This window comes from Nerophis ophidion, linkage group LG11, assembly GCF_033978795.1.
Source record: "Nerophis ophidion isolate RoL-2023_Sa linkage group LG11, RoL_Noph_v1.0, whole genome shotgun sequence".
NCBI lineage: Eukaryota > Metazoa > Chordata > Actinopteri > Syngnathiformes > Syngnathidae > Nerophis > Nerophis ophidion.
The window spans coordinates 28267015-28289223 of NC_084621.1; the positions used below are offsets into that span (position 1 = coordinate 28267015).

The following is a 22209-nucleotide window of genomic DNA, read 5'->3' on the forward strand; positions in this document are numbered from 1 at the left end:
AAACCCCGTTTCCATATGAGTTGGGAAATTGTGTTAGATGTAAATATAAACGGAATACAATGATTTGCAAATAATTTTCAACCCATATTCAGTTGAATATGCTACAAAGACAACATATTTGATGTTCAAACTGAAAAACTTTTTTTTTTTTTTGCAAATAATCATTAACTTTAGAATGTGATGCCAAACGTTGGGAAAGGTGGCAATAAATACTGACAAAGTTGAGAAATGCTCATCAAACACTTATTTGGAGACTCTCACAGGTGTGCAGGCTAATTGGGAACAGGTGGGTGCCATGATTGGGTATAAAACAGCTTCCCAAAAAATGCTCAGTCTTTCACAAGAAAGAATGGGGCGAGGTACACCCCTTTGTCCTCAACTTCGTGAGCAAAGAGTCAAACAGTTTAAGAACAACGTTTCTCAAAGTGCAATTGCTAGAAATTTAGGGATTTCAACATCTACGGTTCATAATCTCATCAAAAGGTTCAAAGAATCTGGAAAAAATCAATCCACGTAAGCGGCATGGCCGGAAACCAACTTTGAATGACCGTGACGTTCGATCCCTCAGACAGCACTGTATCAAAAACCGACATCAATCTCTAAAGGATATCACCACACGGGCTCAGGAACACTTCAGAAAACCACTGTCACTAAATACAGTTTGTCGGTACATCTGTAAGTACAAGTTAAAGCTCTACTATGCAAAGTGAAAGCCATTTGTCAACAACATCCACAAACGCCGCCGGCTTCTCTGGGCCCGAGATCATCAAAGATGGACTGATGCAAAGTGGAAAAGTGTTCTGTGGTCTGACGAGTACACATTTCAAATTGTTTTTGGAAATATTCAACATCGTGTCATCCGGACCAAAGGGGAAGCGAACCATCCAGACTGTTATCAACGCAAAGTTCAAAAGCCAGCATCTGTGATGGTATGGGGGTGCATTAGTGCCCAAGGCATGGGTAACTTACACATCTGTGAAGGCACCATTAATGGTGAAAAGTACATACAAGTTTTGGAACAACATATGCTGCCATCTAAGCGCCGTCTTTTTCATGGACACCCCTGCTTATTTCAGCAAGACAATGCCAAGCCACATTCAGTACGTGTTACAACAGCGTGGCTTCTTAAAAAAAGAGTGCGGGTACCTTTCTGGCTCGCCTGCAGTCCAGTACTGTCTCCCATCGAAAATGTGTGGCGCATTATGAAGCGTAAAATACGACAGTGGAGACCCCGGGCTGTTAAACGACTGAAGCGCTACATAAAACAAGAATGGGAAATAATTCCACTTTCAAAGCTTCAACAATTAGTTTCCTCAGTTCCCAAATGTTTATTGAGTGTTGTTAAAAGAAAAGGTGATGTAACACAGTGGTGAACATCCATCCATCCATCCATCTTCTTCCGCTTATCCAAAGTCGGGTCGCAGGGGCAGCAGGGAAGCCCAGACTTTTGTTTTTATTTACCTCTAACACAATTTCCCAACTCAAATGGAAACGGGTTTTCTAGAAAAGGCTTGATGAAATAAATCAAATCGCAGATATGAAATACACTAACTTACTAACAGATTTAATGTTTATGAGGTGAATTAGTTTTTTGGTGAGACCAAGTGGTCACAATAATACATCGACGCGGTAAATTGAATGATACGGACACGTTTGTTACCGAATACTTTCTAACACTCTTCTGCCTTGGAGACTTTGTAAGTGTAAGTAATATAGAACTATAATTATTTAAGACTTGTTTGTATTGACACATTTTAGATTGCAATGTTGTAACCAGTGTGGCGGCCCCCCCTGGTGGTGCGCCGTGACCCTAGGGAACTTAATCACTATCATGCTTCAAACCCCGCTTCAAAAAGCTCAAACTACAAAACGTGCACATATTAGCCATTTGTATTCATAAAAAAAATCTGCACAAATAATTGTATTCATTTTCGTTTTGTAAGTGTTTTATATATTGTGCTTGAGACAATGTTGCTGATCCATTTGAATGTATTTTTTTTTTTTGTCATTTTTATTTTATTTTTCAATATCAAATGGTTCAAGTTAATAAAAAAATGTTATAGCTTAAAAATTTTGGGGGGGGGGGGGTTTAGGGAAATTGCTGCACTTTAAATCTTGTGTTAGTCTCCCAAAAATTTTTTTAATAAAGTTATTTGTTGATGCATTCTTCTTATTTTTTGCTTTTTTGAATGTTGTTAAGTTTCAGATTCAGTGTATTTCGAACATGCATACGATACAATGTAATGCATCACATATTTCCAGTTGTTTCATTACAGCGTGTCTGAAAAAGAGAAGGAAGAAGCAGAGCTCATTTAATCCTACCCCTTTTCATATTAGAGCAATTTTATCCCATTTCCTTCTTCTCTATTTGTAACGAAATAGTGAATAAATAAATAATGATATGCCATAGTAAATAAACAAATATTAAATAAATAAATAATCATATCCCAAATAACAAAATGAAAAAAGGTTTAAGATGTTTATCATAATTGTTCTCCTTTGTACTTAGTAAACACTTGTAGTTTGTACAGTCCCTTAAATTCAGTCATATTGATGCTATGTTTAATTTATTTGGTTAATCCATTCTATAACTAAAACTGCTAAAGGTTTTAAGTGTTGTACGAGCATATAAATGTCTTAAATTAGATTTTCCTCAAATATTTCATATCTCGTATTTTGTTGAGAATAATGATTGTACTTTAAGGATACAATGTTATGCAGAGGTGTACTTACAACAATTTTACGAACAAGTCATACTATTGGTAGTCGTGGCAGAAAGTGTCCAGCGGGCACAAGACATTAGAACAACGTTGAGAACTTGTTGGATGAGGTCCTGACATTGAGCAACTCAAACATAACATTGAAACAACATACTTTTTGAGCATGTTTAATCAAAGTTGGGATCTGACCAATGTTCCCTCTAAGTGTTCGTATGTGTGAGCAAACACAAAAACTCCCTGAGCATTCAGTGGAGCACATGTGAGAAACATCACACGTGGCAATACCAGCAGCACACCGATCTCAAACCAATCTTTTATTACAAAACCCGTTTCCATATGAGTTGGGAAATTGTGTTAGATGTAAATATAAACAGAATACAATGATTTGCAAATCCTTTTCAACCCATATTCAATTGAATGCACTACAAATACAACATATTTGATGTTCAAACTCATAAACTTTTTTTTTTTTTTTGCAAATAATAATTAACTTAGAATTTCATGGATGCAACATGTGCCGAAGTAGTTGGGAAAGGGCATGTTCACCACTGTGTTATATCACCTTTTCTTTTAACAACACTCAAACGTTTGGGAACTGAGGAAACTAATTGTTGAAGCTTTGAAAGTGGAACTTTTTCCCATTCTTGTTTTAAGTAGAGCTTCGGTCGTTTAACAGTCCGGGGTCTCCACTGTCATATTCTACGCTTCATAATGCGCCATACATTTTCGATGGGAGACAGGTCTGGACTGCAGGCGGGCCAGGAAAGGAGCGCACTCTTTTTTTACAAAGCCACGCTGTTGTAACACGTGCTGAATGTGGCTTGGCATTGTCTTGCTGAAATAAGCAGGGGCGTCCATAAAAAAGACGGCGCTTAAATGCCAGCATATGTTGTTCCAAAACCTGTATGTACCTTTCAGATGTGTAAGTTACCCATGCCTTGGGCACTAATGCACCCCCATACCGTCACAGATGCTGGCTTTTGATAACAGTCTGGATGGTTCGCTTCCCCTTTGGTCCGGATGACACAATGTCGAATAGGTGTGTACCTCGCCCCATCCTTTCTTGTGAAAGACTGAGCATTTTTTGGGAAGCTGTTTTTATACCCAATCATGGCACCCGCCTGTTCCCAATTAGCCTGCACACCTGTGGGATGTTCCAAAGAAGTGTTTGATGAGCATTCCTCAACTTTATCAGTATTTATTGCCACCTTTCCCAACTTCTTTGTCGCGTGTTGCTGGCATCAAATTCTACAGTTAATGATTATTTGCAAAAAAAAAAATGTTTATCAGTTTGAACATCAAATATGTTGTCTTTGTAGCATATTCAACTGTATATGGGTCGAAAATGATTTGCAAATCATTGTACTGCGTTTATATTTATATCTAACACAATTTCCCAACTCATATGGAAACGGGGTTTGTATAATACTCAAATGACAGGAGTTATTTTCATGAGATTATTTTGTAATATTAGTGATTTGGCGCACTTATAAAGAAAAGAAAAGAAATCTTGTTTTTCATAAGCTATGGATTAGTATTGTACAATATGTCTGGGTGGGGGTCCTGCTTTGTACCCCGTTCAGAGATCACATTTAGTTCCCCTTGAACATCCTCATGTCGCATAATGAAATGTAAGCATAGGATGAAGTGTGCATTCCTGTAATTTTTTCTAGTAACAGCATTCCGTGATTAATATCAATAAATTAACATTAATCATAAATGACAGTAGAATAAGCACACATGACTGAGGAGTCATAGTGTAACTTTGTGTGGTGTTTTGAATTGTCCGACTTTTTGTGTGGCCATAAACGCACCAGTTGAAAAGTTCGTTTTGGCCTGGTTTGTACACCAGAAAATGACTAGTTTTGAGATAGAAGTTTTTTACTCATGTGTTGGTGTGATTATGGTCGAATATAAACAGTTTTGCTCAATAAAGTGATCAATATAATTCCTATCCCCGAAGCCTCTCGATGGACGTCACAATAATTGAATGGTGTTCAATTGAACGGTTTTGACGAACACCGTTAGGGCCGCTTGTTGTCACTGTCACTCACAGTTGCATTGCAAAATTATACAGAATAAATGATGTGCTTATTTTGTTTAAAATTCAGATGGGATTTGATTTGGTGCGCTGCATTTATTTGCTGTGCGCAGAGGACGCTTGAACAGTGCGCAATTGTGCAGGCGCGCACCTTCTGGCGTTGATTTGACCATTGAATTTTGGTCATTTATCAAGCAATATTCCACAACACAAATACAATATTGAAACAAAATACTTTTTGACGACGTTTAATCAATGTCAGGTTTTGACGTTGATTTGACCATTGAATTTTGGTCATTTTCCAACCGATATTCCACAACACAAATACAATGTTGAAACAACATGCTCTTTGACGACGTTTAATCGATGTCAGGTTCTGACGTCGATTTGACCGTTTAATTTTGGTTGTTTTCCAACCAATATTTTAGACGAACACAATGTTGAAACAACATGCTTTTTGACTACGTTTAATCAATGTCAGGTTTTGACCTTGATTTGAACATTGAATTTTGGTCATTTCCCAACCAATATCCCACAACATAAATCCAACGTTGAAACAACATGTTTTTGACAACGTTTAATCAATGTCAGGTTTTGACCCTGATTTGAACATTGAATTTTGGTCATCTACCAACCGATATTCCACAACACAAATACAACGTTGAAATAACATGCTTTTTGACGACGTTTAATCAATGTCCGGTTTTGACTTTGATTTGAACATTGAATTTTGATCATTTACCAACCAATATTCGACAACACAAATACAACGTTTAAACAAAATACTTTTTGACGACATTTAATCAATGTCAGGTTCTGATGTTGATTTGACCATTGAACTTTGGTCATTTTCCAACCAATATTCTACAACATAAATAAAACCTTGGAACAACATGCTTTTTGACAACGTTTAATCAATGTCAGGTTCTGATGTTGATTTGACCATTTAATTTTGGTCATTTTCCAACCAATATTTTACAACATAAATACAACGCTGAAACAACATGCTTTTTGACGACGTTTAATCAATGTCAGGTTCTGACGTCGATTTGACAGTTTAATTTTGGTTGTTTTCCAACCAATATTTTAAACAAATACAACGTTGAAACAAAATGCTTTTTGCCTACGTTTAATCAATATCAGGTTCTGACGTTGATTTGAACATTGAATTTTGGTCATTTTCCAACCGATATTCCACAACACAAATACAACGTTGAAACAACATGCTTTTTGACGACGTTTAATCAATGTCAGGTTCTGACGTCGAATTGACCGTTTGACTTTGGTCATTTTCCAACCAATATTTTAAACAAATACAACGTTGAAACAACATGCTTTTTGACGACGTTTAATCAATGTCAGGTTCTGGCGTTGATTTGAACATTGAATTTTGGTCATTTCCCAACCAATATTCCACAACACAAATACAATGTTGAAACAACATGCTTTTTGACGACGTTTAATCAATGTCAGGTTTGACTTTGATTTGAACATTGAATTTTGGTCATTTACCAACCAATATTCCACAACACAAATACAACGTTGAAACAACATGCTTTTTGCCGACGTTTAATCAATGTCAGGTTCTGACGTTGATTTGAACATTGAATTTTGGTCATTTTCCAACCGATATTCCACAACACAAATACAATGTTGAAACAACATGCTTTTTGACGACGTTTAATCAATGTCAGGTTTGACTTTGATTTGAACATTGAATTTTGGTCATTTACCAACCAATATTCCACAACACAAATACAACGTTGAAACAACATGCTTTTTGCCGACGTTTAATCAATGTCAGGTTCTGACTTTGATTTGAACATTGAATTTTGATCATTTACCAACCAATATTCGACAACACAAATACAACGTTTAAACAAAATACTTTTTGACGACATTTAATCAATGTCAGGTTCTGATGTTGATTTGACCATTGAACTTTGGTCATTTTCCAACCAATATTCTACAACATAAATAAAACCTTGGAACAACATGCTTTTTGACAACGTTTAATCAATGTCAGGTTCTGATGTTGATTTGACCATTTAATTTTGGTCATTTTCCAACCAATATTTTACAACATAAATACAACGCTGAAACAACATGCTTTTTGACGACGTTTAATCAATGTCAGGTTCTGACGTCGATTTGACAGTTTAATTTTGGTTGTTTTCCAACCAATATTTTAAACAAATACAACGTTGAAACAAAATGCTTTTTGCCTACGTTTAATCAATATCAGGTTCTGACGTTGATTTGAACATTGAATTTTGGTCATTTTCCAACCGATATTCCACAACACAAATACAACGTTGAAACAACATGCTTTTTGACGACGTTTAATCAATGTCAGGTTCTGACGTCGAATTGACCGTTTGACTTTGGTCATTTTCCAACCAATATTTTAAACAAATATAACGTTGAAACAACATGCTTTTTGACGACGTTTAATCAATGTCAGGTTCTGGCGTTGATTTGAACATTGAATTTTGGTCATTTTCCAACCGATATTCCACAACACAAATACAACGTTGAAACAACATGCTTTTTGACGACGTTTAATCAATGTCAGGTTCTGACGTCGAATTGACTGTTTGACTTTGGTCATTTTCCAACCAATATTTTAAACAAATACAACGTTGAAACAACATGCTTTTTGACGACGTTTAATCAATGTCAGGTTCTGGCGTTGATTTGAACATTGAATTTTGGTCATTTCCCAACCAATATTCCACAACACAAATACAATGTTGAAACAACATGCTTTTTGACGACGTTTAATCAATGTCAGGTTTGACTTTGATTTGAACATTGAATTTTGGTCATTTACCAACCAATATTCGACAACACAAATACAACGTTGAAACAACATGCTTTTTGCCGACGTTTAATCAATGTCAGGTTCTGACGTCGAATTGACCGTTTGACTTTGGTCATTTTCCAACCAATATTTTAAACAAATATAACGTTGAAACAACATGCTTTTTGACGACGTTTAATCAATGTCAGGTTCTGGCGTTGATTTGAACATTGAATTTTGGTCATTTCCCAACCAATATTCCACAACACAAATACAACGTTGAAAAAACATGCTTTTTGACGACGTTTAATCAATGTCAGGTTTTGACTTTGATTTGAACATTGAATTTTGGTCATTTACCAACCAATATTCGACAACACAAATACAACGTTTAAACAACATGCTTTTTGATGACATTTAACCAATGTCAGGTTCTGACTTTGATATGACCGTTTAATTTTGGTCGTTTCCAACCAATATTTAAAACAAATACAGCGTTGAAACAACATGCTTTTTGACTACGTTTAATCATTGTCAGGTTCTGACGTTGATTTGAACATAAAATTTTGGTCATTTACCAACCAATATTCCACAACACAAATACAACGTTGAAACAAGATGCTTTTTGACGACGTTTAATCAATGTCAGGTTCTGATGTCGATTTGACTGTTTGATTTTGGTCGTTTTCCAACCAATATTTTAAACTAATATAACGTTGAAACAACATGCTTTTTGACAACGTATAATCAATGTCAGGTTCTGACGTTGATTTGGCCATTGAATTTTGGTCATTTCCCAACCAATATTCCACAACACAAATACAACGTTGAAACAACATGCTTTTTGACGACGTTTAATCAATGTCAGGTTTTGACCTTGATTTGAACATTGAATTTTGGTTATTTCCCAACCAATATTCCACAACACAAATACGTTGAAACAACATGCTTTTTGACTTTGTTTAATCAATGTCAGGTTCTGACGTTGATTTGAACATTGAATTTTGGTCATTTCCCAACCAATATTCCACAACACAAATCCAACGTTGAAACAACATGATTTTTGACGACGTTTAATCAATGTCAGGATCTGACGTTGATTTGACCTTTGAATTTTGATCATTTACCAACCAATATTCTGCAACACAAATACAACGTTGAAACAACATGCTTTTTGACGACGTTTAATCAATGTCAGGTTCTGACGTCGATTTGACCGTTTGATTTTGGTCGTTTTCCAACCAATATTTTAAACAAATACAACGTTGAAACAACATGCTTTTTGACTACATTTGATCAATGTCAGTTCTGCCGTTGATTTGAACATTGAATTTTGGTCATTTCCCAACCAATATTCCACAACACAAATACGTTGAAACAACATGCTTTTTGACAACGTTTAATCAATGTCAGGTTCTGACGTTGATTTGACCATTGAACTTTGGTCAATTCCCAACCACTATTCTACAACATAAATACAACCTTGGAACAACATGCATTTTGACGACGTTTAATCAATGTCAGGTTCTGATGTTAATTTGATCTTTGAAATTTGGTCATTTCCCAACCAACAACGTGGATCCAACGTTGGACATCGACATCTCAATTTACAAATACAACAATTTTTCAACATTGTTTAGAAGTCAGTTTTAAAAACATAAGTTTAATCAACGTATCAATGTCTTGTGCCATCTGGGCTGGGCAACCCAAAATGTGTTCCTCTTCCTGAATAGAAAATGTGTTCAGCTGATGCATAGCTACTCACCTACCATGTTTACCTTTTATAAATGACTAAATCAGAAGAAAAGACCAACATTGTGTACTTATTGGAGGATGTTTAGATGTTAACTAGTTGTCCAGCTTTGCGCAAGTAAACACGACTGCTTGTATTGGACATTTTACATGCAAGCCAATATCATCCGCTATTGGACCAAAAACAATATCGGATCGGCACACCGCCGAGTGAAAATTACTATTTTTTTGTGGACATGAAAACATCTTACTGATTTCACATCTCGGTCCCACGTAACCGTAGGGGCAGGTGCACAGGTTCCTGGCCAGACATGTGCCTCCGTGCTGGCATGGTGGCTCGCAGCTTGCTGTGGAGACAAAGAAAATTTGAAAATGTCTACTATTGAAGTGTACCAACCACTGCTGGGGTGAGGGGTGGCTCACCTTCCTCGCAGGTTGGCCCGCCGTAGCCCAACAGACATTCACACACGTTGGGTCTCACGCATCTTCCCTGGTTCTTGCAGTCAGGTCGGCACACGGCTTGTGTTGCGTGCAGAGAGAACATTAAAGGTAAAAGGTTTCATTTCAGGAAACACACACACACACATTTTTGTATTTGTTACTTTCTTAAGACCTGAGAAAAATGCCTACCTCTTTAGGACCACCCTTTCTAGATATATTAAGATGTGTATTTACAACATTAATAATATATACCTACTACCGTACTTCCTTGAATTGCCACAGGGGCGCTAATTAATTTAAAACCTCTTCTCACTCCTGCGCTCACCAAAGGCATGCGGTAAAAGTGAGCATGCTCTAATTATTTTAAAACCTCTTCTCACCCCGGCACTTACCAAAGGTATGCAGTAAAAATTTGAGTGTGATGTAAGCTTGGACCTTAAAGGCCTACTGAAATTAGATTTTCTTATTCAAACTTGATCATTTCGAGATATTGCCATATTTTTGCTGGAAGGATTTAGTAGAGAACATCGACGATAAAGTTAGCAACTTTTGGTCGCTAATAAAAAAGCCTTGCCTGTACCGGAAGTCGCAGACGATGACGTCACCCATGTGAGGGCTCCGCACATCCTCACATTGTTTATAATGGGAGCCTCCAACAAAAAGAGCTATTCAGACCTAGAAAACGACAATTTCCCCATTAATTTGAGCGAGGATGAAAGATTTGTGGCAGAGGATATTGATAGCAAATGACTAGAAAAAATAAATAAATAAAGTTTAAAAAAAAAAAAAGGCGATTGCATTGTGAGCGATTCAGATGTTTTTAGACACATTTACTAGGATAATTCTTGAAGATCCCTTATCTGCTTATTGCTTTAATAGTGTTTTATTGAGATTTTAAAGATTGTATAGACATACCTCGAAGTCAGAGAGAAGCCGAGGAGCCAAGCTCACAGCTGCCTTTTTTGACGACGAATAATCCATTGATGTCTCCGGTAAGATATATATCACAATTTTCCCATCCAAAAACATGCTGGTTGACTAAGAGAAAACATGTTCGTTTGACCGCTTTGCTTCACAACAAACAAAGAAACACCGGCTGTGTCTTGGTGCTAAAGACAGCTGCAATCCACCGCTTTCCACCAACAGCATTGTTCTTTATAGTCTCCATTATTAAATGAACGAATTGCAAAAGATTCAGCAACACAGATGTCCTAAATACTGTGTAATTATGCCATGAACAGAGACGACTTTTAGCCGTGTTTGGTGCAGCGCTAATATTTCCTTACAGTCCGTGACGTCACGCGTACGCGTCACCATTCCAAGAAACTCACGGGAAATTTAAAATTGCAATTTAGTAAACTAAAAAGGCCATATTGGCATGTGTTGCAATGTTAATATTTCATCATTGATATAAAAACTATCAGACTGCGTGGTCGGTAGTAGTGGGTTTCAGTAGGCCTTTAAATCCTACTGAATAAATGATAAATGGGTTGTACTTGTATAGCGCTTTTCTACCTTCAAGGTACTCAAAGCGCTTTGACACTACTTCCACATTTACCCATTCACACACGCATTCTCACACTGATGGAGGGAGCTGCCATGCAAGGCGCTAACCAGCACCCATCAGGAGCAAGGGTGAAGTGTCTTGCTCAGGACACAACGGACGTGATGAGGTTGGTACTAGGTGGGGATTGAACCAGGGACCCTCGGGTTGCGCACGGCCACTCTGCCACTGCGCCACGCCGTCCCTAATTAATCTTCTTCCCTTTGTGCGATTTCAAATTACCGGTATTGAAATCAGCCTCCTCCATTTTGAAAATGATGACAGGGGAAGTGTCACTCCTGAAGTCACGAGTTTGACCAGGCGGTAATACTAAGCATGCGCTAATTATTTTGGGAAGCGAGTGTGACCCGGCAGTAATTCAAGGCAGGCGCATACTATATGCCCTGCGGCAATTCAAGGAAATACGGTATGCAAATTTAGGTTTTTATTGTTTGTTTCTAATTGGTTTGTAATCTACACTATTTACTTCCAAGTTATTACAGTATGTCTCTACATACATAATTATTTTATTTTTTCAATTAATTTTGGCCAAAGGGGGTGCATTTCAATTTCTTACACACACTTGTTACATATGTTGGCTAGAGGGCAAGCACTTTACATTTTTACACACACTTGTTATTTCATATGTTAACCAGAGGGGGAGCACTTTTAAAACCGACACACAGTCAATTTGAAAAATCCCTCTTTTTTGGGACCACCCTAATTTTGAAAGATTTTACTAAAAGGGATGAAAATGAGACATTTTCTGTTAGATGCAATAGTTTTCCATATTGGGACCAAGATTTTGGTCCTAACTTGTTCACCGGTCCTAATATAGAAAGTACCGTATTTCCTTGAATTGCCGCAGGGCATATATTATGCGCCTGCCTTGAATTACTGCCAGGTTGAACTCGCTTCCCAAAATAATTAGCGCATGCTTAGTATTACCGCCTGGTCAAACTCGTGACGTCACGAGTGACACTTCCCCTGTCATCATTTCCAAAATGGAGGAGGCTGATTTCAATACCGGTAATTTCAAATCGCATAAAGGGAAGAAGATTAAGAGCTATTCAGTAGGATTTAAGGTCCAAGCTTACATCACACTCAAATTTTTACGGCATACCTTTGGTAAGTGCCGGAGTGAGAAGTGTGACCTCGGACTATGTTAAGGTAACGTGTAAAGTTCCCCAGGGTTCGGTCCTTGGCCCTGCACTCTTCAGCATCTACATGCTGCCGCTAGGTGACATCATACGCAAATACGGTGTTAGCCTTCACTGTTATGCTGATGACACCCAACTCTACATGCCCCTAAAGCTGACCAACACGCCGGACTGTAGTCAGCTGGAGGCGTGTCTTAATGGAATTAAACAATAGATGTCCGCTAACTTTTTGCAACTCAACGCCAAAAAAACGGAAATGCTGATTATCGGTCCTACTAGACACCGACCTCTATTTAATAATACAACTGTAACATTTGACAACCAAACAATTAAACAAGGCGACTCGGTAAAGAATCTGGGTATTATATTCGACCCAACTCTCTCCTTTAAGTCACACATTAAAAGCGTTACTAAAACGGCCTTCTTTCATCTCCGTAATATCGCTAAAATTCGCTCCATTTTGTCCACTAAAGACGCTGAGATCATTATTCATGCGTTTGATACGTCTCGTCTGGATTACTGTAACGTATTATTTTCGGGTCTCCCCATGTCTAGCATTAAAAGATTACAGTTGGTACAAAATGTGGCTGCTAGACTTTTGACAAGAACAAGAAAGTTTGATCATATTACGCCTATACTGGCTCACCTGCACTGGCTTCCTGTGCACTTAAGATGTGACTTTAAGGTTTTACTACATACGTATAAAATACTACACGGTCTAGCTCCATCCTATCTTGCCGATTGTATTGTACCATATGTCCCGGCAAGAAATCTGCGTTCAAAGGACTCCGGCTTATTAGTGATTCCTAAAGCCCAAAAAAAGTCTGCGGGCTATGGAGCGTTTTCCGTTCGGGCTCCAGTACTCTGGAATGCCCTCCCGGTAACAGTTCGAGATGCTACCTCAGTAGAAGCATTTAAGTCTCACCTTAAAACTCATTTGTATACTCTAGCCTTTAAATAGACCTCCTTTTTAGACCAGTTGATCTTCCGCTTCTTTTCTTTTTCTCCTCTGTCCCCCCCTCCCTTGTGGAGGGGGTCCGGTCCGATGACCATGGATGAAGTACTGGCTGTCCAGAGTCGAGACCCAGGATGGACCGCTCGTCGGGACCCAGGATGGACCACTCGCCTGTGTATCGGTTGGGGACATCTCTACGCTGCTAATCCGACTCCGCTTGGGATGGTTTCCTGTGGACGGGACTCTCGCTGCTGTCTTGGATCCGCTTTGAACTGAACTGTCGTGGTTGTGTTGGAGCCACTATGGTTTGAACTTTCACAGTATCTTGTTAGACCCGCTCGACATCCATTGCTTTCGGTCCCCTAGAGGGAGGGGGGTTGCCCACATATGAGGTCCTCTCCAAGGCTCTCATAGTCATCATTGTCACTGGCGTCCCACTGGGTGTGAGTTTTCCTTGCCCTTATGTAGGTTCTTCCGAGGACGTCGTAGTCGTAGTGGTTTGTACAGTCCTTTGAGACATTTGTGATTTAGGGCTATATAAATAAACATTGATTGATTGATTGATTGAGAAGAGGTTTGAAAATAATTAGCGCATGCTTACTTTTACCGCATGCCTTTGGTAAGCGCAGGAGTGAGAAGAGGTTTTAAATTAATTAGCGCCCTGGCGGAAATTCAAGGAAATACGGTACTTTTCCTTGTTGATGTCTCAAGAATGGTAGAAATACGAGAACACACACACACGCACGCACGCACGCACGCACGCACGCACCCATACTCAAGGCGTCTTACCAATGTGGCAGTTATAGCCGGTGTATCCCTCCTTGCACGTGCACGTGTTAGGCTGCATGCACTGCATGTTGCTCCCGCATGGAAACCTGCACACAGCTGGGGCAGAAACAGGAAGAGGAAGTAGAGACTGACAGCAAGTACAGTAGGTAAAGTTGTGTTTTTGCCTCATCCTTCACTTTAAGCGTGATTGAATAAATCACTACTGACTTGGTAAGTCCAAAAGAGAAATAGATTCACTATTTTCTGCTCACAGATGCTACCGGGTGGTTGTCTGCAGCTCGTCCTGGATAGTCCCACTCCCTAATGCTATTGGCCTTTCTAACTTTACCCAGTTTGTAAACCAAAGGCTGTGGGGCTGAACCAGGAGTGGTGGTGCACTTTTTAAACGCACTTCTGACTCCGACTTTACTTTCTCGAAAATAGATTTATTCGCAAAAAAAAAGAGATGTTGACCCCTGCTCGGCAACCCAAAAAGTTAAAAGAGTCATACAGGACCAAAAAAAAAATTAAAAATCTGTATGGAGCCGCAAAAATTTTTAAAGCCTTCTATAAGTGTTATACAAACCCTGTTTCCACATGAGTTGGGAAATTGTGTTAGATGTAAATATAAACGGAATACAATGATTTGCAAATCATTTTCGACCCATATTTAGTTGAATATGCTACAAAGACAACATATTTGATGTTCAAACTGATAAACATTTTTTTTTTTTGCAAATAATCATTAACTTTAGAATTTGATGCCAGCAACACATGACAAAGAAGTTGGGAAAGGTGGCAATAAATACTGATAAAGTTGAGGAATGCTCATCAAACACTTATTTGGAACATCCCACAGGTGTGCAGGCTAATTGGGAACAGGTGAGTGCCATGATTGGGTATAAAAACAGCTTCCCAAAAAATGCTCAGTCTTACACAGGAAAGGATGGGGCGAGGTACACCCCTTTGTAAACAACTGCGTGAGCAAATAGTCAAACAGTTTAAGAACGACGTTTCTCAAAGTGCAATTGCAAGAAATTTAGGGATTTCAACACGTACGGTCCATAATGTCATCAAAAGGTTCAGAGAATCTGGAGAAATCACTCCACATAAGCGGCATGGCCGGAAACCAACATTGAATGACTGTGACCTTCGATCCCTCAGACGGCACTGTATCAAAAACCGACATCAATCTCTGAAGGATATCACCACAGGGGCTCAGGAACACTTCAGAAAACCACTATCACTAAATACAGTTCATCGCTACTCCTGTAAGTGCAAGTTAAAGCTCTACTATGCAAAGCGAAAGCCATTTATCAACAACATCCAGAAACGCCCCCGGCTTCTCTGGACCCGAGATCATCTAAGATGGACTGATGCAAAGTGGAAAAGTGTTTTGTGGTCTGAAAAGTCCACATTTCAAATTTTGGGGGAAATATTCAACATCGTGCCATCCAGACCAAAGGGGAAGCGAACCATCCAGATTGTTATCAACGCAAAGTTCAAAAGCCAGCATCTGTGATGGTATGGGGGTGCATTATTACCCAAGGCATGAGTAACTTACACATCCATGAAGGCACCATTAATGCTGAAAGGTACATACAGGTTTTGGAACAACATATGCTGCCATTTAAGCGCCGTGTTTTCATGGCCGTCCCTGCTTATTTCAGCAAGACAATGCAAAGCCACATTCAGCACGTGTTACAACAGCGTGGCTTCATAAAAAAAAGAGTGCGGGTACCTTCCTGGCCCGCCTGCAGTCCAGACCTGACTCCCATGGAAAATGTGTGGCGTATTATGAAGCGTAAAATACGACAGCGGAGACCCCGGACTGTTGAACGACTGAAGCTCCACATAAAAGAAGAATGGGAAAGAATTCCACTTTCAAAGCTTCAACAATTAGTTTCTTCAGTTCCCAAACTTTTATTGAGTGTTGTTAAAAGAAAAGGTAATGTAACACAGTGGTGAACATGCCCTTTCCCAACTACTTTGCCACGTGTTGCAGCCATGGAATTCTAAGTTAATTATTATTTGCAAAAAAAAAATAAAGTTTGTGTGTTTGAACATTAAATTACTTGTCTTTGTAGTGCATTCAATTGAATATGGGTTGAAAAGGATTTGCAAATCACTGTATTCTGTTTCTATTTACATCTAACACAATTTCCCAACTCATATGGAAACAGGGTTTGTAATTAGAGATGTCTGATAATAGATTTTTTTGCCGATATCCCGATATTGTCCAACTCTTAATTACCGATTCCGATATCAACCAATACCGATTCATACAGTCGTGGAATTAACACATTATTTTGCTTATTTTTGTTGTGATGCCCCACTGGATAGTTTAAACAATGTAACAAGGTTTTCATAAACAAAACAACTCAAGTTATGGAAAAAAAATAGCCAACATGCCACTGCCATATTTATTATTGAAGTCACAAAGTACGTTATTTTTTTTTAGCATAACTCAAAACAACAGCTTGGAATTTGGGACATGCTCTACGTGAGAGAGTATAAGGAAGTTGAGGTGGGCGGGGTTTTGGTAGGGGGTAGCGAGGGGTGTATATTGTAGCGTCTTGGAAGAGTTAGTGCTGCAAGGGGTTCTGGGTATTTGTTCTGTTGTGTTTATGTTGTGTTACGGTGCGGATGTTCTCCCGAAATGTGTTTTTCATTCTTGTTTGGTGTGGGTTCACAGTGTGCCGCATATATGTAACAGTGTTAAAGTTGTTTATACGGCCACCTTCAGAGTGACCAAGTACGCCTTGCATTCACTTGTGTGTGTGAAAGGCCGTAAATATTATGTGATTGGGCCGGTACGCAGAGGCAGTGCCCTTAAGGATTATTGTCGCTCTGTACTTCTCCCTACATCCGTATACCACGCCGTACAGCAGTTTTAAAAAGTCATAAATTTAACTTTTTGAAACAGTTACCGATAATTTCCGATATTACATTTGAAAGCATTTATCGGCCGATAAGTTCAGCAGTCCGATATTATCGGACATATCTAGCAATTAGGTGTTCTTTCCATGTACATCCAACAGTACATCCAAGGTGAACGAAAAACCAGTTTAACTGCTTACAAAGCCATAAACAAAAAACTAAAGCTTAAGTGTTACGTTAGAAATGGTCAACAACTGTTTTCAACGCCAGTCCCTCGACCCGACTTTTGTCCAATCAATTTCACCTGTGCGTCCCTATACCCTATCGTCAGAGTGATGTACTCACAGCCATATTAGCGTGGCCTCTCGTTACAGGTGCTGTAAATCTGTGGTCCCCAACCTTTTTGGAGCTGCGGACCGGTCAACGCTTGATAAATTGTCCCGCGGCCCGGCGGAGAGGGGAGTCTTTTTTTTTTTTTTCAAATGAAAAAGGGACTTTTTTTGGGTTGGTGCACTAATTGTAAGTGTATCTTGCGTTTTTTATGGTGATTTAATTTAAAAAAATAATAACAATAATAATAAAACATTTATAAAAAATTATTCTGCGGCCCGGTACCAATCGAGCCACGGCCCCGTACCGGTGGTTGAGGACCACTGCTGTAAATTACAAAGAATATTAATGACAGTTTCTAATTCAATGAAATTAACTTGCAATACATCACAACATATTTTCAGGGCAATTCAATAAATGAATAATTTAACTTAATAATAAGTGCAGTACTAGAGAAATATATATAACATAAAAATGGCTACCACAACCATAATAAGCAAAATTAAAGAACAGTAGCACAGTTGGCCCAAGTATTCATCAAGCACCACCACAATGACCAATATCAAAGTGCAGTAGCGCAACAAGCCCAAGTATTCATCAAGAACAACCACAATGACCAACATCAGAGTGAAATGAATTATATTTATAGAGCACTTTTCTCTAGAGACTCAAAGCGCTTTACATTGTGAAACCCATTATCTAAGTTATATTTTTAAACCAGTGTGGGTGGCACTTGGAGCAGGTGGGTAAGGTGTCTTGCCCATGGACACAACGGCAGTGACTGGGTTGGTGGAAGCGGGGATTGAACCTGGAACCTTCAAGTTGCTGGCACGGCCACTCTACCAACCAAGCTATACCGTGCAGTAGTGCAGCAGGCCCAGGCATTCATCAAGCACCACCGCAATGACCAATATTAAAGTGCAGCAGCGAAGTAGGTGTTAAAGGCCATCTTTCAAACAAATAATTTACCTTAAAGGGGAACATTATCACCAGACCTATGTAAGCGTCAATATATAACTTGATGTTGCAAAAAAAGACCATATAATTTTTTAACCGATTTCCGTACTCTAAATGGGTGAATTTTGACGTCACATAGGTAGTCAATCCGCCATTTTCTCAAACACATTACGATCATCGAGTCAAATCAGCTCTGTTATTTTCCGTTTTTTCGACTGTTTTCCGTACCTTGGAGACATCATGCCTCGTCGGTGTGTTGTCGGAGGGTGTAACAACACGATCAGGGACGGATTCAAGTTGATTTACGTGGAGTGTGCAACGATTTGCACGGCATACTAATCGTTTGGTCTGCACATTTTACCGGCGATGCTACGACAGACATGGCACAGAGATGTGTGGATATACTGTGACACTCAAAGCAAATGCATTTCCAACGAAAGTCAACGAAATCACAAAAGTGAGTTTTGTTCATGTTATTGACTTATGTGCTAATCATAATTTGGTAACGGCATGACTGCCAGCTAATCGATGCTAACATGCTATTTAGGCCAGCTGTATGTACATTTGTAGCTATATTTGCATCCAGCTTTTCCCTACACCCACATTTAATGCCAAACAAACACTTACCAATAGACAGATTTAAGTTGCTCCTGCACATTTTACCGTTGCACAGTTTCTTCTTCAATTTTGTTTTCGCTATCGGCCTCCATACTCCAACCATCCGTTTCAATACATGCGTAATCTGTTGAATCGCTTAAACCGCTGAAATCCAAGCTAATGTCGCTATAGCTTGCTGTGCTATCCGCCATGTTGGCATCATTAAATGACGTCACAGGAAAATGGACGATGGATTTAAAGGTAGCGAAAATCAGGCACTTCAAAGCCTTTTTTCAGGATATTCCATGATGGGTAAAATTTAGAAAAAAACTTCAAAAAATAAAATAAGCCACTGGAAACTGATTTTTTTTGGTTTTAACCCTTCTGAGATTGTGATAATGTTCCCCTTTAATAATATATGCAGCACTAGAGAAATATAAATAACAAAAAAATGGCTACCAGAGCAGGATTCTCACAGGAATGAGGCACAAGAACAACCTTACCTGCCGTAGCAACCACTTCCACACCTGTATTTACCTTTGCATGTGACCCCGTTGCCAGTGTAACCACGCGGACAGCGTGCGCAGCTGAAAGATGCTGGGCCAACTTGCTCACATTGGACCCCCGGGAAGCAGGGAGAGTCGTCGCAGGTCAAATGGCGTGACCCCCCGGTGGTGAGGTCGGGGGTCGGCACCACACCGCCGCGGTTGAAGGTGGGGCCGGACACTCCGGTGGCGGACAGAGTCTGAGGGGATTCGGGGCTTCTCTCCGAGGAAGAAAGCCTGCGGGCGTTCATGGTGGCGCCTGGTCTCCTCGTCCTGTCGGCGGGTCTTCTGGGTAATGCGGGGGACGACGAGGATGATGAGGAGGCGGACGTGGGGGTCATTTCCTTACTTGAATTTAGAACGGTCGTACTACGACCTGGAAAAGATTGGAAGTTAGAAAACATGACTTCAAAATCGGGAGAGCACAAAGTATTTTGTGTATCCGACAGCTGATGTGTGCGGGTGCTACCTCCTACTTTCGCATCCGTACCCGTTGACGCGCAGCTTAGCCCGTTTCCATGGAGACCAGGAGGACAGGGTCCACAGACGAAGCCCGCCGACACGTGGCGGGTTTCAAAGCACTGAACCCCCAGGTGGCACGGCCTATGGGTGCAGGGGGAGGGGGGAGGGGCTTCGGGCAGCGCTCTCCTTTCTGTGGTTGTCGCTGCCTTGAGGGCTTTGGGTCAAGAAAGACACGCTCACACACCAGTGACACGTTAGAAGTCAACCGTGTGAGCACGTACGAGTACAGATCCTCCCGTCGCCGCTGAAGCCAAGTGGGCAGACTCCGCACGAGAAGGAGCCCAGCGTGTTGCTGCAGTCCACTCCTGGAAAACACGGCTGGGAGACGCACTCGTCCATGTCCTCTCTGCAGGTGACACCTGACCACAGACACGATGACCAGTGTATCTCGGTAGGTGGTGAAGCATTAGATAGTGTTAGGGAGGTAGTTTTAGATTGGTAGGAATACCAAGTAGGTGGGTAGGTAGATATATCAGGTCGGTGGGTAGGTTGGGTAAAGGAGCTATAGGTAAGTAGGAAAAAGGGCTGGTGGATAAGGTAAAGGAGGTAGGAAGGTAGATAGATTAAGTGGGTAGGTTAAAGGTATAGGGTAATTAAGTAGGTGTGTAGTTTAGATAAAGGCGGTAGGTACAAAGGTGGGTGGATTACATAGGTAGATGTATTAAGTGGGTAGGCTATAGGTAGATTACATAGGTACAGTGGGGCAAAAAAAGTATTTAGTCAGCCACCGATTGTGCAAATTCTCCCACTTAAAATGATGACAGAGGTCTGTAATTTTCATCATAGGTACACTTCAACTGTGAGAGACAGAATGTGAAAAAAAATCCAGGAATTCACATTGTAGGAATTTTAAAGAATTTATTTGTAAATTATAGTGGAAAATAAGTATTTGGTCAACCATTCAAAGCTCTCACTGATGGATGGAGGTTTTGGCTCAAGATTTCACAAAACATGGCCCCATTCATTCTTTCCTTAACACCGATCAATCGTGCTGTCCTCTTAGCAGAAAAACAGCCCCAAAGCATGATGTTTCCACCCCCATGCTTCACAGTAGGTATGGTGTTCTTGAGATGCAACTCAGTATTCTTCTTCCTCCAAACACAACGAGTTGAGTTTATACCAAAATGGATACATGGATGATACAGCAGAGGATTGGGAGAATGTCATGTGGTCAGATGAAACCAAAATATAACTTGTTGGTATAAACTCAACATGTCGTGTTTGGAGGATGAAGAATACTGAGTTGCATCCCAAGAACACCATACCTACTGTAAAGAATGGGGATGGAAACATCATGCTTTGTTGCTGTTTTTCTGCTAAGGAGACAGGACGATGTTAAAGAAAGAGTGAATGGAGCCATATATTGTGAGATTTTGAGCCAAAACCTCCTTCCATCAGTGAGAGCTTTGAATGGTTGACCAAATACTTTTTTTCCACCATAATTTACAAATAAATTCCTTAAAATTCCTACAATGTGAATTCCTGGATTTTTTTCCACATTCTGTCTCTAACAGTTGAAGTGTACCTATGATTAAAATTACAGACCTCTGTCATCATTTTAAGTGGGAGAACTTGCACACCCGGTGGTTGACTAAATACTTTTTTGCCCCACTGTATCTAAATTGAAAGGAATTCTAGAATAGGTAAGTAAATGGCTATATTGTAAGCAGGGGGAGGTAGGTAGGTATATCGGGTAAATAGGTAGGTGGGTAGGTTTGGTAAGGGGGTAGGTAGGTCGAAAGGTAGATAGATCAGGTAGGGAGGTAGGTAAGTAGGTCTGTAGGTTAGATCAAGGGGATAGGTAGTAAATTGAGTAGATTAGGTGGGTAAGTAGAAAGTTGGCACGTTGTGTAAATCGGAAGTAAAAACAGAAAACAAAGATTTGCAAATCCTTTTCAACCTATATTCAATAGAATGTACTGCAAAAACAAGATACTTATAACGTTCATACAAGAAAACGTTATTTTTTGCAAATACTAGCTCATTTGGAATTTGAAGCCTGCAACATGTTTCAAAATAGCTGGCAAGAGTGGCAAAAATGACTGAGAAAGTTGGGGAATGCTCATCACTTATTTGGAACATTCCACAAGTGAACAGGCTAATTGGGAACGGGTGAGTGCAATGATTGGGTATAAAAGCAGCTTCCATGAATGAGGATCGGGCGAGGGTCAACATTTCTCAACGAGCTATTCCAA

General features: G+C 39.7%; 1 protein-coding gene across 4 annotated transcripts in view; it reads right to left on the reverse strand.

Moving 5' to 3' along the window:
* Positions 1 to 22209, reverse strand: part of vwde (von Willebrand factor D and EGF domains) — a 77707-nt gene that overhangs the window by 18893 nt on the left and 36605 nt on the right. For 3 of the 4 annotated variants that reach the window (XM_061915500.1, XM_061915502.1, XM_061915503.1), the window contains exons 19-24: positions 20236 to 20373; positions 19962 to 20168; positions 19485 to 19868; positions 14205 to 14300; positions 9740 to 9835; positions 9568 to 9663 (exon numbers count right to left, since the gene is read on the reverse strand). In XM_061915500.1, coding sequence (XP_061771484.1) covers positions 9568 to 9663; positions 9740 to 9835; positions 14205 to 14300; positions 19485 to 19868; positions 19962 to 20168; positions 20236 to 20373 — 1017 coding nt within the window. The remainder of the gene's footprint in view (positions 1 to 9567; positions 9664 to 9739; positions 9836 to 14204; positions 14301 to 19484; positions 19869 to 19961; positions 20169 to 20235; positions 20374 to 22209) is intronic. The other variant, XM_061915501.1, reaches the window with a different exon arrangement.